At 40.2% G+C, this 15,443-nt stretch overlaps 2 protein-coding genes across 2 annotated transcripts; both read left to right on the top strand.

The window, feature by feature from the left end:
- The first annotated feature begins 1,186 nt into the window (after positions 1-1,186).
- Positions 1,187-5,877, top strand: LOC140992291 (tetraspanin-7-like). The gene is made up of 8 exons (XM_073462594.1): positions 1,187-1,322; positions 2,110-2,298; positions 3,009-3,083; positions 3,198-3,293; positions 3,708-3,863; positions 3,958-4,041; positions 5,614-5,685; positions 5,821-5,877. Exons 1-7 carry the CDS (start codon positions 1,242-1,244, stop codon positions 5,680-5,682), a joined length of 750 nt encoding a protein of 249 aa, XP_073318695.1. The 5' UTR covers positions 1,187-1,241; the 3' UTR covers positions 5,683-5,685; positions 5,821-5,877.
- Positions 5,878-6,744: 867 nt separating this feature from the next.
- Positions 6,745-11,156, top strand: LOC141020340 (mid1-interacting protein 1-B-like). Its single transcript, XM_073495381.1, has 2 exons — positions 6,745-6,869; positions 7,785-11,156. Exon 2 carries the CDS (start codon positions 8,065-8,067, stop codon positions 8,533-8,535), a length of 471 nt encoding a protein of 156 aa, XP_073351482.1. The 5' UTR covers positions 6,745-6,869; positions 7,785-8,064; the 3' UTR covers positions 8,536-11,156.
- Positions 11,157-15,443: the final 4,287 nt, after the last annotated feature.

The following is a 15,443-nucleotide window of genomic DNA, read 5'->3' as shown; positions in this document are numbered from 1 at the left end:
GTTTGTGTCTGACTGTCCCTCAGTTTGTGTCTGGACTGTCCCTCAGTTTGTGTCTGACTGTCCCTCAGTTTGTGTCTGGACTGTCCCTCAGTTTGTGTCTGACTGTCCCTCAGTTTGTTCTGGGCGGTTCTGGGAGGCGCTGGAGCTTCGCAGTGAGGTGTCACAGCAGGACGGCCTCCCTGAACATCACCTCTCTGTTGATTGTGTGGTCAGAGTGTGAAGAATGAGGGTCACATGTTTGAAGCAGAACCACACGTCGCCTCATCTCGCTCGCTGTGCAGACGTCGCTGCTGCAGTCGCTACATGGAGGCTTTCAGATTTCATACCTGAGTTCGTTTGGCTGAGATAAAGTCGAATCTACGTCCGAGCTGACGGTAAGACCATTGTTGAGTTTTCATCACTACACATGTTGGATTGTTAGTTGAGTCAGGTGTATTACTGCCGAGCGTCAGAGCAGTCGGCTGGTTCTGGCCCGTAAACGGCTGCGTTTTACTTTGTGACATAACTGTTACATGTCTGGGTACAATTTTTTCTCTTTTTTGTTTTTTTTCTGTTGCCATTTTCTGTGATATTTAATTAAACATCTGGACCATAACTGTAAGTTTTCTTTTAACTATTTCTGATCTATTCCATATTTGTGCTATTTTTGGAGCATTTACTTTTTTGTGCAGTTTTTACACCATTTTGTAATAATAATGTTTGTTCGCAGCACCTTTTTTCTTTTTCATAATTATGTAATTTATTTTCCATTTCTGTTCTTTTTTCCGTCATTTTTTGTGAAAATTCCCTTTTATTTGAATAGTTTGTGAAGTTTATGTTGATATTGTAAAATAAACCTTCTGTTGAACTGGCTGCTAAGAAAAATATTTAATTAGCATTTAATAAAAACGCTTCAAATGATTAGCCGGTGGAGTCGAGTAAATAGTTGACTATTTACAATTCTTGTGTTTTATTTGTGTGACATTTTGGGGCAATTTTATTATTTTTGTTATGCCGCGGTGCCATTTTTTCATAATTGTGAAGCTTTTTATGGTTTTATTTTTGTGACATTTGTCCAGTTTTTACACCATTTTCGTTTGGGATTTCGTCCCATGTTCATGAACTCTTGTACAGTCGTCGTGTCAAGTTTGCAACACATATCGTTTCATTTCATGACAAGAAGTTTGTTGTGGATTCCAGAGAGACATTAGGAGAGACAGTCGGACCTGAAGGCAGAGCGGCGCCGGTCTGTCAGTTGGATCATGGCTCCGAGGAGGATGGAAACTAAACCGGTGATCTTCTGTCTGAAGTCGCTGCTGCTGCTCTACTCCTTCATCTTCTGGGTGACAAAACTCTTCTCATCCACCTCGTTTAACACTTTTAATACCAACAGTCTTCAACTGAACGCACCTTTTTAATAAATGTCTTTGTTTTTTACATCATGAAGATTAATGAAAGTGTTTTTCTACACAAACTGAGACTTTTTAACACATTTGAAGTTTTATTATCATTTAACTCTAATTTGTGTTTTATTTCTACTGTATTTAATCACAGTTCAGTCACATTTAAACAACATATCAGCTTCATTAATATGGAAATAAAAGCAAATTATACTAAACCAAGAACAGTTGGATCTGATGCTAACAGCTCTCTTAGCCTGGAGCTAAAGAATGTATTTGATTTTTCCTTCACTACATTATTATCATTTATCAGTGTTTGTAACTAAGTACTTTTATTCGAGTACTGTAACAGTACAAATTCAAGGTGCTTTACTGGAGTATTTCCATTTTATGTAACTTCACACTTGTATTCCACTACATCTCAGAGGTAAATATTGTACTTTTTACTCCACGACAGCTTTAGTTACTCGTTTCCTTTCAGATTACAGCTGTAATCAGAGTACTGTGTGTTCTGGGTTGATGTGCTGTGAGGACGTCGTCTCTTCTTGTCGTCTGTTTGTCAGTTTGTCACGTTGCTGTCAGAGCTCATTACAGTCATGTGATGCTGAGTCTCACACACACTCACTCACACACACACACACACACACACACACACACACACACACACACACACAAAGAGCAGGAAAGGTTCTGATTGGCTGCCAGTCTGACCTGTAGCCCCTCCCCTCAGGTGACAGGTGTGGTGCTGCTGTCGGTGGGGTTGTGGTGGAGGTTCATGTTGGGCCCCTACATGCTGCTGATCTCCAGCGGCCCCTCCAACGGTCCGTACGTCCTCACCGGCACCGGAGTCGCCATCGTGCTGTTCGGACTGTTCGGCTGCTTCGCCACCTGCAGGGGGCGCCCCTGGATGTTGAAGCTGGTCTGTTAGTTTTCTTTAAATGGACGAATACTCAGCTGCAAACATCAGATTGTTTAAACTCTTCAGATGTTTTCTGTGTAAAAATAGTAACTTTTAAAAGTAAAAGTAATTAATTTGTAAAGTAACTAAAGGCGTCAGATAAAGGTAGTGGAGTAGAAGAAGAAAGTGGAATGAGAAGAAAGTACTCAAGTAAAGTACAAGTACTTCAGATTTGCACTGACTCAAGCAGTGCTCCATCATCATACAGCGCTGAGTTCACAGAGATCAACTCACTGACTCAAGTACAACTCTGAGGTCCATTTCCTGTTACGTTACACTTCCTCTCCACTACATTTAGGTCATTACTTTAGTTACTAGTTACTTCACAGATTACTTTTTTAAATGAATTGATTTCCTCATCAATCAGATAAAAACAGTGATTGTGACGATCAGCTGACTCACAGTTTATACACAAGTAAATATATGGATCAGTTACTTTACTGATACTTTGATACTTGAGTACATTTAACATCAGATACTTTAAGACTTTTACTCGAGTACTATTTATATGGGTGACCTGAAACTTTACCAAAGTAATATTTTAACACCATATCTTCACTTGTATTCGAGTATTACTTGGGTACTTTTTACAACACTGAATCTGTTTATGTTTATGACCTGTTGTATAACCCGACCTCTGACCTCTGACCTCCGACCTCTGACCTCTGCAGTACGCTGTGTTTCTGTCTCTGGTCTTCATGACCGAACTCATCGCTGGAATCTCTGGATTTGTCTTTCGTCACGAGGTCATTTCAGACGACACACAACATTTTTATACAAACACCACTTTACATACTGACGGCATACTGAGTGTGTGTGTGTGTGTGTGTGTGTGTGTGTGTGTGTGTGTATGTGTGTAGATTAAAGGGACATTCCTCACGACGTACAGCGAGGCAGTGATGAGATATGACGGACGTGATGACAGGAGTCTGGCTGTGGACGGCGTTCAGCGCAGAGTCAGTGTCTCTTACCTCTCTCTCTTTATTTTAAGTTAAAGCAAACTTTGTTTTGAAAAGTGCTGCAAAAATAAAGTTTGTTATCATAAAAATACAAAAAAAGCATAGCATTAGCATGTAAAGGAATTATGAAGTTAAAACTTTGTTGATAAAAAAGATAAATCAATTTTTTTACAGGCTGTTTTTTGTCCACAGCGAAATGTACTCAGACTTCTATTTATTCTTTTTATATTGATGATCTGGCGCTGATCCGTTTCTACGCTGATGATACATTTATTTACATTTATGTTTGTGATGTTACAAAACAACCAGCTGCCTTCAAAGCTTCATTTAATTGTAACACAACCAGCGAGAACATGAGCTCTAAAACTTAAATAACACCTACAGATAATCTACTTCCGTCTGTCTCTGTAGTTACACTGCTGTGGAGTTTATAACTACACCAGCTGGTTCAGCAGTGTGTATTTCCCGGTCGGCGGAGTTCCTGCCAGCTGCTGCGTGACTTTCTCCGACTGCAGTGTGGCCGACCTGAAGAACGCAACGCTGGCTGCTCGCAAAGTCCACAACCAGGTTGGAAACACACTGACGGCCTCACGGTCCAAGTCAAATAAAGTCATTCTCACCCAATTAAGAGCAGATAAATGAATGAATCGTGCATCTGCAGGGCTGTTATGAGTTGGTGACGTCCTTCATCGAGAGCAACATGGGAATCATCGCTGGAGTTACCTTCGGCATTGCCTTCTCTCAGGTACGACACAACATCTGGACTCAGTTAAACTGAAAACTACAAATACCACATGGTGTTCCAGTTGTACTACTCTGTAATACTGAGGAGGAGTACACTGTAAAAGAAAAATTAAGTTCTGACTTTTTATTTCACAATTCTTCACTTTTTTCTTAGAATTCCGACTTTTTCTTTAAAATTCAAACTTTTTCTTTGAAATTACATTTTTTTCTTTAAAATTATTTTTTTTCTTTAAAATTAAATTTTTTTCTTAAAGTTCAAACTTTTTTCTTAAAATTCCAACTTTTTTGTCAGAATTCGAGTTTTATTACAGGTTCGGCTTTTTTCCTAGAATTCTGTCATTTTTCTTAAAAGTCTGATTTTTTTGTCAGAATTTGACTTTTACTTTTTTGTTAAATTCAAACTTTTTTCTTAAAATTCAAACTTTTTTCTGAGAATTCCGACTTTTTCTTTAAAATTCAAAATTTTTCTTAAAATTCCAACTTTTTTGTTGGAGTCAACTTTTTTTCTTAAAATTCCGACTTTTTTCTCAGAATTTCACTTTTTTCTTAGAATTTCACTTTTTTCTTAGAATTTCACTTTTTTCTTAGAATTTCACTTTTTTTTTAGAATTCCGACATTTTTCTTAAAAGTCTGATTTTTTTCTTAGAATTCGACTTTTTTCTAAGAATTCCGAATCTTTAAAATTCAAACTTTTTCTTTAAAATTAAATTTTTTTCTTTAAAATTAAATTTTTTTCTTTAAAATTCAAACTTTTTTCTCAGATTAAACTTTTTTTTAATATTTTTTATAATTCTAAAAATGTTCTTAAAATTCCGACTTTTTTATTAAATTCAAACTTTTTTGTTAAAATTCAAACTTTTTCTTAAAATTACAACTTTTTTGTTAAATTCAAACTTTTTTGTTACAGTCAAACTTTTTCTTAAACATTAAATTTTTTTCTTTAAAATTCAAACTTTTTTGTCAGAATTCGAGTTTTATCACAGGTTTGGCTTTTTTCTTAGAATTCTATCATTTTTCTTAAAAGTCTGATTTTTTTGTCAGAATTTGACTTTTACTTTTTGTTAAATTCAAACTTTTTTCTTAAAATTCAAACTTTTTTCTGAGAATTCCGACTTTTTCTTTAAAATTCAAACTTTTTCTTTAAAATTTAATTTTTTCTTTAAAATTCTAAATTTTTTCTTAAAATTTCGACTTTTTTCTTAGAATTCGAACATTTTTCTTAAAATTTCGACTTTTTTGTCAGAATTCGAGTTTTATCACAGGTTCGGCTTTTTTCGTAGACATTTTTCTTAAAAGTCAGATTTTTTCTAAGAATTCCAACTTTTTTTCTCAGATTAAACTTTTTTATATTTTTTATAATTCCCTAATTTTTCTTAAAATTCAAACTTTTTTGTTAAATTCAAACTTTTTTGTTAAAGTTCAAACTTTGTCAGATTTAACCTTTTTTCTTAAAATTCCGACTTTTTTCTTAAAATTCAAACTTTTTTCTCAGAAATCCGACTTTTTTCTCAGTATGACTCAATTCATTTTAGCCACTGCTATGACATCATAATCACCTGTATCTCGTCTCAGTTGATAGGGATGTCTCTGGCCTGCTGCTTGTCTCGCTTCATCAACGCCAACCAGTACGAGATGGTTTGACAGGTAACGCACAAACAACCCACACACACACCCACACACCCACACACACACTCACTCACACACACACTCACACACACACTGTCAATGTTGTTTTTCATCAACTCCCACTGCTTTTTCTTTTCTTTCCTTCTTTTACAGGAAAATAGACAAGAATGCTCGTCACCATGGAGACCCCCCCCCCACACACACACTCACACACACACACACACTCACACACACACTCACACTCACACACTCACACACCCGTCCTCTTGTATTAATCGTAGTTCTTGGTTGAGTCCCTCAGCCTGTTTGTTCTGTGGCTCTCTGACTCTTCCACCTTCGTGGGCTGATGGTTCCACTCTGTGAGGCTTCAGGTCAGAAGAAGTCCACAATAAATGATACTACAGTGGATACATTCATAAATACATTCATAATAACGTCACGGTGCCAAACTGAAACATGTCCTGTTTATATGTTGTCGTGTTTCTGTCTCATGGAAATATAAAAAGCTCCAGACCAGCTCCATGAACGCTGAGTGGAAATGGTTTCATGTGTTTTAGTTTATGTTATTGGCAGGTGGTTCTGAATAAATGTGTGTTTGGAGGTCAGACTGGCTCGGTGTTTAATTATATTTGTCAGGAGTGTCTGTTTCCTCTCTGATGAGTCCAATCAAACTGTAATTAATCTGCTGAAAACACTGTAAAATCATGTGGTGTGGTGACAAACATGTTTACATTCAGGAGGAATAAGTTAGTTAATGTGTTTGATTCTGTAATCAATACAAGTGTGAGTAATGTGATCGTAGGTATACTGAGCTAAAATGAGTTAATCACATGACTTAAGAAATGTTGAGCAGGTTAAACTGTCTGACGTCATGTTGGTGGCGCTGCAGCTCAGACTCACTCATAAAATGTGTCATTATTGATTTATTATTTATTATTGATCGATTGATTTGTCAGAAAACGACATTTAAAACTAAAACCACCTGTAACGAACAGGTGCTGGTGTCGTGAACTGTGACGTCTCCCGACGTTCGGCGTGACGTCACATGGCCTTGTCCGCCTGTGATTGGCTGTGCGCGGAGGTTCGGTCTCTTCCTGGCAGGCTCCGCCCGTCCTCCGGCTCAGCACCGCAGACCGCCCGGACCTCCGCCCCGGACACAGCAACACGCACCGACACGACCGAGGAGCAGCGGCCGACACACGGTGAGCTCAGCCGGCTCCGCCCGAACAGGACAGCTGCGGTACCGAGTCAGGCTGCGGTACCGAGTCAGGCTGCGGGGAGGCGGACCGGACGGGATGTGTTGGGCGGACTCGGTCCCGGGTCACCGGGACAGTTAAACTGTTTAACCAGCGTTAATCCGCTGCAGCAGAACCGGAAACAAGCGGACCGTTCTGCTGTTTCCTGACTGTGGACCGGCTGCTCAGGAATGGGTGTGTCCGGTAATGGACCCAGCAGCCTTCATCCCTGTGAACCCGCTAAGCGAAGCTAAGCTAAGCTAAGATAGCTGCTAATTACTCATCAACAGTTAGCTCCGAGCTACGTGTTAGCATCCCGGCGGTGCAGCTAATGCTAACGGGAACCAGAACACCGTTAGCTCGTTAGCTCGTCTGCTAATCGCTTTAGCTCATTCAGCGTGCTGAGCTAACAGAGCTGTGTGTGTGTGTGTGTGTGTGTGTGTCTGTGTGTGTGTGTGTGTGTGTGTGTGTGTGTGTGTGTGTGTGTGTGTGTGGCTCCATCCTCTCCAAGTTTCACTCCCAGGCTGAGATGATCTCCCTGACAAGAGTCTAAAACTGGCCACATTTTGAATGGAGTCTGGTCCTGTGTGATTAAACAGGAGGAGGATGTTCTAGAAAAAGTGACAATGTAAACATTTGGCTGTTGATCGTTTAGGCTGAGATAACAGAGTGTAAAATGGGCCAGATTTTGAGTGGAGTCTGGTGCTACGTGATTAAAAACATCTAACCCTGAGCAGACGCTCGGTGCCGACAGCTTCACTGATCGAGGTCACAGTGTGTGTGATGTTAGTGTTTCTGCTGAAGTGTTAGACATGTTTCTTCTTCTCTTTGTTTAAAGCCATCAGTCAGCAGCCTCTCTCTTCTTCTGTGGTTGTGTTTCAGGTGGTCGTCTGTTATTCTGCGGTGAAGCGGTCGGCTGGCGTCCTGCAGCAGGAGACGCCTCCGTCCTCACAGGGACACTCTCGGGGAACAGGGACAGGTTAACCAGGTGGTCCATGGAGGCGTGGTGAGTGTACCTGTGTGACCTGGTCCAGCTCTCAGAGCTCAGGAGCTCGTTAAGACCTGACCCAGGATCTGACTGTAGCCTCATATAATCCTCTAAAGAGCATTAGCGGGCTAAGTTTGGCCCCGGACTGTGACAGCGGTGAAACAAGACGTCACCATGATGCAGATATCTGAATCTTACAACCAGAAGAACTCGCTCTTCAACGCCATGAACCGCTTCATCGGCGCCGTCAACAACATGGACCAGACGGTGATGGTGCCAAGCCTGCTGCGGGACGTCCCGCTGGACGACACCGAGGACGTGAAAGCGGTGACTGCCGCCAACGGCAGCGCCGCCAACGGCGCCAACGGCAGCACCTACTTCCACCAGGACGGCGACATGTACAGCTCGTACGTGCTGCTCAAGTCCATCCGCAACGACATCGAGTGGGGCGTCCTGCAGGGCGAAGAGCGGCGGAAGGAGAAGGCGGGCGTGACTGAGGTGTCGCGGCCGGCGGCGCAGGACGACGACCTGGAGAAAGAGTTTCACTTCCACCTGAACGGACTCCACGCAGTTCTGTCCAAACTGACGCACAAGGCCAACACGCTGACGACCCGCTACAAGGAGGAGATCGGCTGCAGGAACTGACACTCAGCCGCACACGTGTTCTCACACAGGTTCAGCTCATTAACTACTCATCAGATCAAACAACCAAACGTCCCCCAACGTGTTTACCAGAACAACTAAATCACATGGTTCAGATATTGTTTCGGTCAGAAGTCACTTTTTTGGCTCGTTTAAGACACAAAAAAACTTGTAACAAGAAAAAACTTCAGCGATGTCTTCATGTATTATAAATATTATCCAAATGGCAATATGGCCGACTACAACATCCAAACCACAGGACCGCAACACCCCATTAAATGAATCGTGTTCTCAGACGTAAGGGAACAGTTTGTTTGGTTTGACCACAGCAGAACTCACCGCCATCATTTTCATGATTTATTTATTTATCTTCAGTGAAATATAATCCCCGGCTGAGATGAAATAGTCTAAAAGTGGTCAAATTTTGAATGAAGTCTGGTCCTATCTGATTAAAAAAAGAAATCTCAATCTTACTAGATTTTTTTTTTTTTTTTCAGTAAAATGCAAAACTACAATTCTCACTAAAATTGCAGCTCACATCTGAAATATCTGTCAAAATAATCACAATATAATTTTCTTTTGATTAAATTCATCGTGTCCAACATTTAGGTGTAAAACTGGCCAAAGTGGATGGAGTCTGGTCGGTCTGACATTTTGCTTTCAACGATTTTCAGGGAAGCATAAAAATAAAACTACTGAAATAAATACATTTGAGAGACTGTACACATCATTTAATAGTGGTGTTTAGTCGGACTCAGTTGTTAAATAAGACTAAATATTGGTTTCATAAGGAACACTAAATGAACTAAAGGGGACCAGAGTTTGGACCCACTTCTGCTGCTTCCATTCAGATCTTCTTCTTTTGAGTTATCCTTTGAAACATTCAGCAGCAGCTATCAGATATTTAACACTGAACACACTGCCCCATCTAGATTAATTTGTGTTTGTCTCGACTGTGAGGATGTGAATGAATCTCAAACCTGACGATGATTTTATAAAATGTTGAAATGATTTGTAGCTGATGAGCTAAAATGTGCAGAAACAGCAGTTTGGTTCATTAAAAAGCATTTCTATCATCACAGACGGACAAACAGCCGGAGCGTGTTTCCTCTGGGTGTTTGTCCGACTCTGGCTGCACTCTGTTTGGTGTTGCTTGGTTTTTTGCACTTTGTTTTCAGGGTTTGTGTCCGTCGTCTTTCTGTCGTCCTTCATTTCTGGCTGTAAATTCAAAACTATGCAAACACACTGAGACTCAGCTGTGAACGTCTGTGAGCGGCTGGTTAAAGTCTGGACGTGGAACCAGACGCACCAACTAAAGATTTTCACAATGAAGAGCTCCTAAAACGAGTTTGTCTCTGTTGGATTTGGTTGAAAACTGAATATTTTTGTGGTTTCGGGCTAAAAAACAGAAATCTTATTGACTAAACAAGTCGTCTGTTCTGAAAACAGAGAATGAAACTTTAAAAGTTCATGAAAAACAAAGTATCTGATGAATATGTTCTTTATCAACTGACCTGGTATCAGCCAAAAGTCTTCACTGCTCATTAAATGCTGTTTTCTTCCAGTTGAGCTGAGCTGGTTTAATCCATATTTGTGGAATAAATGTTGCATTTGAGCATCTCTGAAAATAACAGATTAATGAACTAATTTAATTAATCCTTAGTTTGAGTCTAAGTGTACCTTAAAGAATAAATAAATCTGCTGCGTGTTTAAGTACAAACATCAGGCGAAAACACAAAGATGTTCAGTTTGCAAAAAATCAGATGCTAAAAAACCCCAAATATCTGGCATTTTACATTTTCTTTGTTTCTACTGCACCTTTAAGTGGTTAAAAACTCAAAGAGGTTTGGTGCTCGATGGATGAAAATTAAAGACCTGATGTGTTGGAGCTGTGGACCGACACTCATTCAGAACTTCAGCTGAATTATCCTGAATTTAAAGAACTCGTGGTCCATGACATTTCTGTAAAAGCTGGACGAGTGTTCTGAACTCTGTATGTGAGAAAAAGATGTTGCATCGACAGAGCTATGCATTTTTCTATTTAATGTCCAGCTTGGCAATTAAAGGTTTTGATGAGTATGTTGGTGTTTTTGGTTCATTCTCAGATCAAAGTGAATTAATTATCCCTGTTGTCATGAAATATGAGTCACAGTTAAATTGTTCTGTTTCTCGCTCGAGATGAACTTTGAAGAATTTTTCAGATGATATACAATAAGATACAGATCAACTGTCGTTGTTATTGTTACTTATTGATCATTAATAAACCAAATTAAAGCAGAATTTAGGTGTTTATTCGATCAAATAAACTGAGAACTGCTATATGTGTATTTTAGCTGATAACCTGATTTTAAAGTGTTAGAAGTGGACAGAAGTGAAGTGTAGTGTTTCTGTGAGTCAGTGTTCTTAGTTACCCCAGATTGGGTTTGTTTAATTACAAAATACAAATAATTCACATTTTTGTGACCATTTCCAAATGCATATTGTACAATCTGAGGTCAGAAATCTACATTAATATTCTGTTAACGTGCACTGCCACCATGATGGTGAAATCAGACATCAGACAAAATGTGTCCTTTTAGTGAGTTGTTGAGTTGGAGACACTTTATAAACTGTGTGAAACTCTGTCTCTGACTGATTCTGACTTATTTGTTCCTTCTTGTGAATTCAGCAAATGTTCAACATGAACTTCTTTCTGTCTTTGAGTAGAAACATGGCGTCTGTTTGTCTCAGTGATGGACGGGTTAGTTTCATATAGAGATGATTACATCAGGTATGAACTGGACTGTGTGATCACTACACACACTCAGTGTGTTATGGTTGTTATTACCACAGCAGTTCACTGGAGGAGTGGTGGGAAGTGCATCTCTTCTCGTATCTCCTGCGTCCTCCGTCCTCCACGTCCAGGTTCACATCATCCCATTTGTCCAGAGGAGACGACAGACTGACTGTGAAGACAACAACAACATGAAGCTTCATCTGTGCTCAGAGACACTGCTGTGATAACAGGCTGTGGTATCAGGCTGTGATAACAGGCTGTGATATCAGGCTGTGATATCAGGCTGTGATATCAGGCTGTGATAACACACTGTGATGACAGGCTGTGATGACACACTGATAACAGGCTGTGATAACACACTGATAACAGGCTGTGATATCAGGCTGTGATAACAGGCTGTGATATCAGGCTGTGATATCAGGCTGTGATAACACACTGATAACAGGCTGTGATATCAGGCTGTGATAACAGGCTGTGATATCAGGCTGTGATAACACACTGTGATGACAGGCTGTGATAACACACTGTGATGACAGGCTGTGATAACACACTGTGATGACAGGCTGTGATAACACGCTGTGATAACACACTGATAACACACTGTGATGACAGGCTGTGATAACACACTGATAACAGGCTGTGATAACACACTGATAACACACTGATAACAGGCTGTGATAACACACTGATAACACACTGATAACACACTGATAACAGGCTGTGATAACACACTGTGATAACAGGCTGTGATAACACACTGATAACACACTGTGATAACAGGCTGTGATAACACACTGATAACAGGCTGTGATAACACACTGATAACAGGCTGTGATAACACACTGATAACACACTGTGATAACATACAGTGATAACAGGCTGTGATAACACACTGTGATAACAGGCTGTGATAACACACTGATAACAGGCTGTGATATCAGGCTGTGATAACAGGCTGTGATATCAGGCTGTGATATCAGGCTGTGATAACACACTGATAACAGGCTGTGATAACAGGCTGTGATAACACACTGATAACAGGCTGTGATAACACACTGATAACAGGCTGTGATAACACACTGTGATAACAGGCTGTGATAACACACTGATAACAGGCTGTGATATCAGGCTGTGATATCAGGCTGTGATATCAGGCTGTGATATCAGGCTGTGATAACACACTGTGATGACAGGCTGTGATAACACACTGTGATGACAGGCTGTGATAACACGCTGTGATAACACACTGATAACACACTGTGATGACAGGCTGTGATAACACACTGATAACAGGCTGTGATAACACACTGATAACACACTGATAACAGGCTGTGATAACACACTGATAACACACTGATAACAGGCTGTGATAACACACTGATAACACACTGATAACACACTGATAACAGGCTGTGATAACACACTGTGATAACAGGCTGTGATAACACACTGATAACACACTGATAACACACTGATAACAGGCTGTGATAACACACTGTGATAACAGGCTGTGATAACACACTGATAACACACTGTGATAACAGGCTGTGATAACACACTGATAACAGGCTGTGATAACACACTGATAACACGCTGTGATAACACACTGATAACAGGCTGTGATATCAGGCTGTGATAACAGGCTGTGATATCAGGCTGTGATATCAGGCTGTGATAACACACTGTGATGACAGGCTGTGATAACACGCTGTGATAACACACTGATAACACACTGTGATGACAGGCTGTGATAACACACTGATAACAGGCTGTGATAACACACTGATAACACACTGATAACAGGCTGTGATAACACACTGATAACACACTGATAACAGGCTGTGATAACACACTGTGATAACAGGCTGTGATAACACACTGATAACACACTGTGATAACAGGCTGTGATAACACACTGATAACAGGCTGTGATAACACACTGATAACAGGCTGTGATAACACACTGATAACAGGCTGTGATAACACACTGTGATAACACACAGTGATAACAGGCTGTGATAACACACTGTGATAACAGGCTGTGATAACACACTGATAACAGGCTGTGATAACACACTGATAACAGGCTGTGATAACACACTGATAACACACTGTGATAACACACAGTGATAACACACTGTGATAACAGGCTGTGAAAACAGGCTGTGATAACAGGCTGTGATAACAGGCTGTGATAACAGGCTGTGATAACACACTGATAACACACTGTGATGACAGGCTGTGATAACACACTGATAACAGGCTGTGATAACACACTGATAACACACTCTGATAACAGGCTGTGATAACACACTGATAACACACTGTGATGACAGGCTGTGATAACACACTGATAACAGGCTGTGATAACACACTGATAACACACTCTGATAACAGGCTGTGATAACACACTGATAACACACTGTGATGACAGGCTGTGATAACACACTGATAACAGGCTGTGATAACACACTGTGATAACAGGCTGTGATAACACACTGATAACACACTGTGATAACACACTGTGATAACAGGCTGTGAAAACAGGCTGTGATAACATGCTTACCAACATATTCTGCTCCATCAGGAGTGGTTAACTGTTTACCATCATACCAGTCCGGATCAGGCTACATATGCCAGTCAGAAGTGGCATATGCCAGTTAGAAGCGGCATATGCCAGTAAGAAGTGGCATCCCATTTGTATGTTGATATTGTTTGTCAGTTGCTGTAAGTGATGGTTGTGTTGGCATGTTGGTCTAATTACAGACGTAGATGTCATTTCATGAACTTGATATTGTGTTTGTGTGAATTTGTCAGTTTGGTGAATATTTAAACATATTCTACATTATTTTCCTCAGAACTCTGTTGGATTTAATAATATTGAATAAGGTTGATGACAAACCAAAGGAAACTTAAGTAGAGCTTACAGGGTAGTGGTTAAGCTACAGACTGTGAACCTCTCAATCATGGGTTCAAGACCAGTTGCAACCAAATTACTCTCTCAACTCAGTGTACTACTTTGCTTATTATATGCAGCCTTTAGCTGATGTCTAGTATCAGTTGCTGCCAACACTGTGTACTTAGATATTAGGGTAGTGGTCTAATCTCAGGAGGCAAAGACCTCAGGGCACTGGTTCAAATCCAGCATGGCACCAAGTTATTTTTGCCCATATGCAAGTCAGAAGTGGCATATGCCAGTTAGAAGCGGCATATGCCAGTAAAAAGTGGCATCCCATTTGTATGCTGATGTTCGTTGTCAGTTGCTGTCAGTGATGGTTGTGTTGGCATGTTGGTCCAGTAGTCTAATTACAGACTGCTGAATCCAGCCTTGCAAGCATTATTATCAGGGTTTTTTTTTCAAGTTAACACTAGATGTCATTTAATGAACTTCATATTGTGTTTATGTGTGACTTTGTCAGTTTGGTGAATATTTAAACATATTCTACATTATTTTCCTCAGAACTATGTTGGATTTAATAATATTGAATAAGGTTGATGACAAACCAAAGGAAACTTAAGTAGAGCTTACAGGGTAGTGGTTAAGCTACAGACTGTGAACCTCTCAATCATGGGTTCAAGACCAGTTGCAACCAAATTACTCTCTCAACTCAGTGTACTACTTTGCTTATTATATGCAGCCTTTAGCTGATGTCTAGTATCAGTTGCTGCCAACACTGTGTACTTAGATATTAGGGTAGTGGTCTAATCTCAGGAGGCAAAGACCTCAGGGCACTGGTTCAAATCCAGCATGGCACCAAGTTATTTTTGCCCATATGCAAGTCAGAAGTGGCATATGCCAGTTAGAAGCGGCATATGCCAGTAAAAAGTGGCATCCCATTTGTATGCTGATGTTCGTTGTCAGTTGCTGTCAGTGATGGTTGTGTTGGCATGTTGGTCCAGTAGTCTAATTACAGACTGCTGAATCCAGCCTTGCAAGCATTATTATCAGGGTTTTTTTTTCAAGTTGACACTAGATGTCATTTAATGAACTTCATATTGTGTTTATGTGTGACTTTGTCAGTTTGGTGAATATTTAAACATATTCTACATTATTTTCCTCAGAACTATGTTGGATTTAATAATATTGAATAAGGTTGATGACAAACCAAAGGAAACTTAAGTAGAGCTTACAGGG

This window comes from Pagrus major, chromosome 24, assembly GCF_040436345.1.
Source record: "Pagrus major chromosome 24, Pma_NU_1.0".
Classification (NCBI taxonomy): domain Eukaryota; kingdom Metazoa; phylum Chordata; class Actinopteri; order Spariformes; family Sparidae; genus Pagrus; species Pagrus major.
The sequence above is the reverse complement of the archived record's forward strand: the minus strand, read 5'-3'. Positions and strand labels throughout refer to the sequence as shown.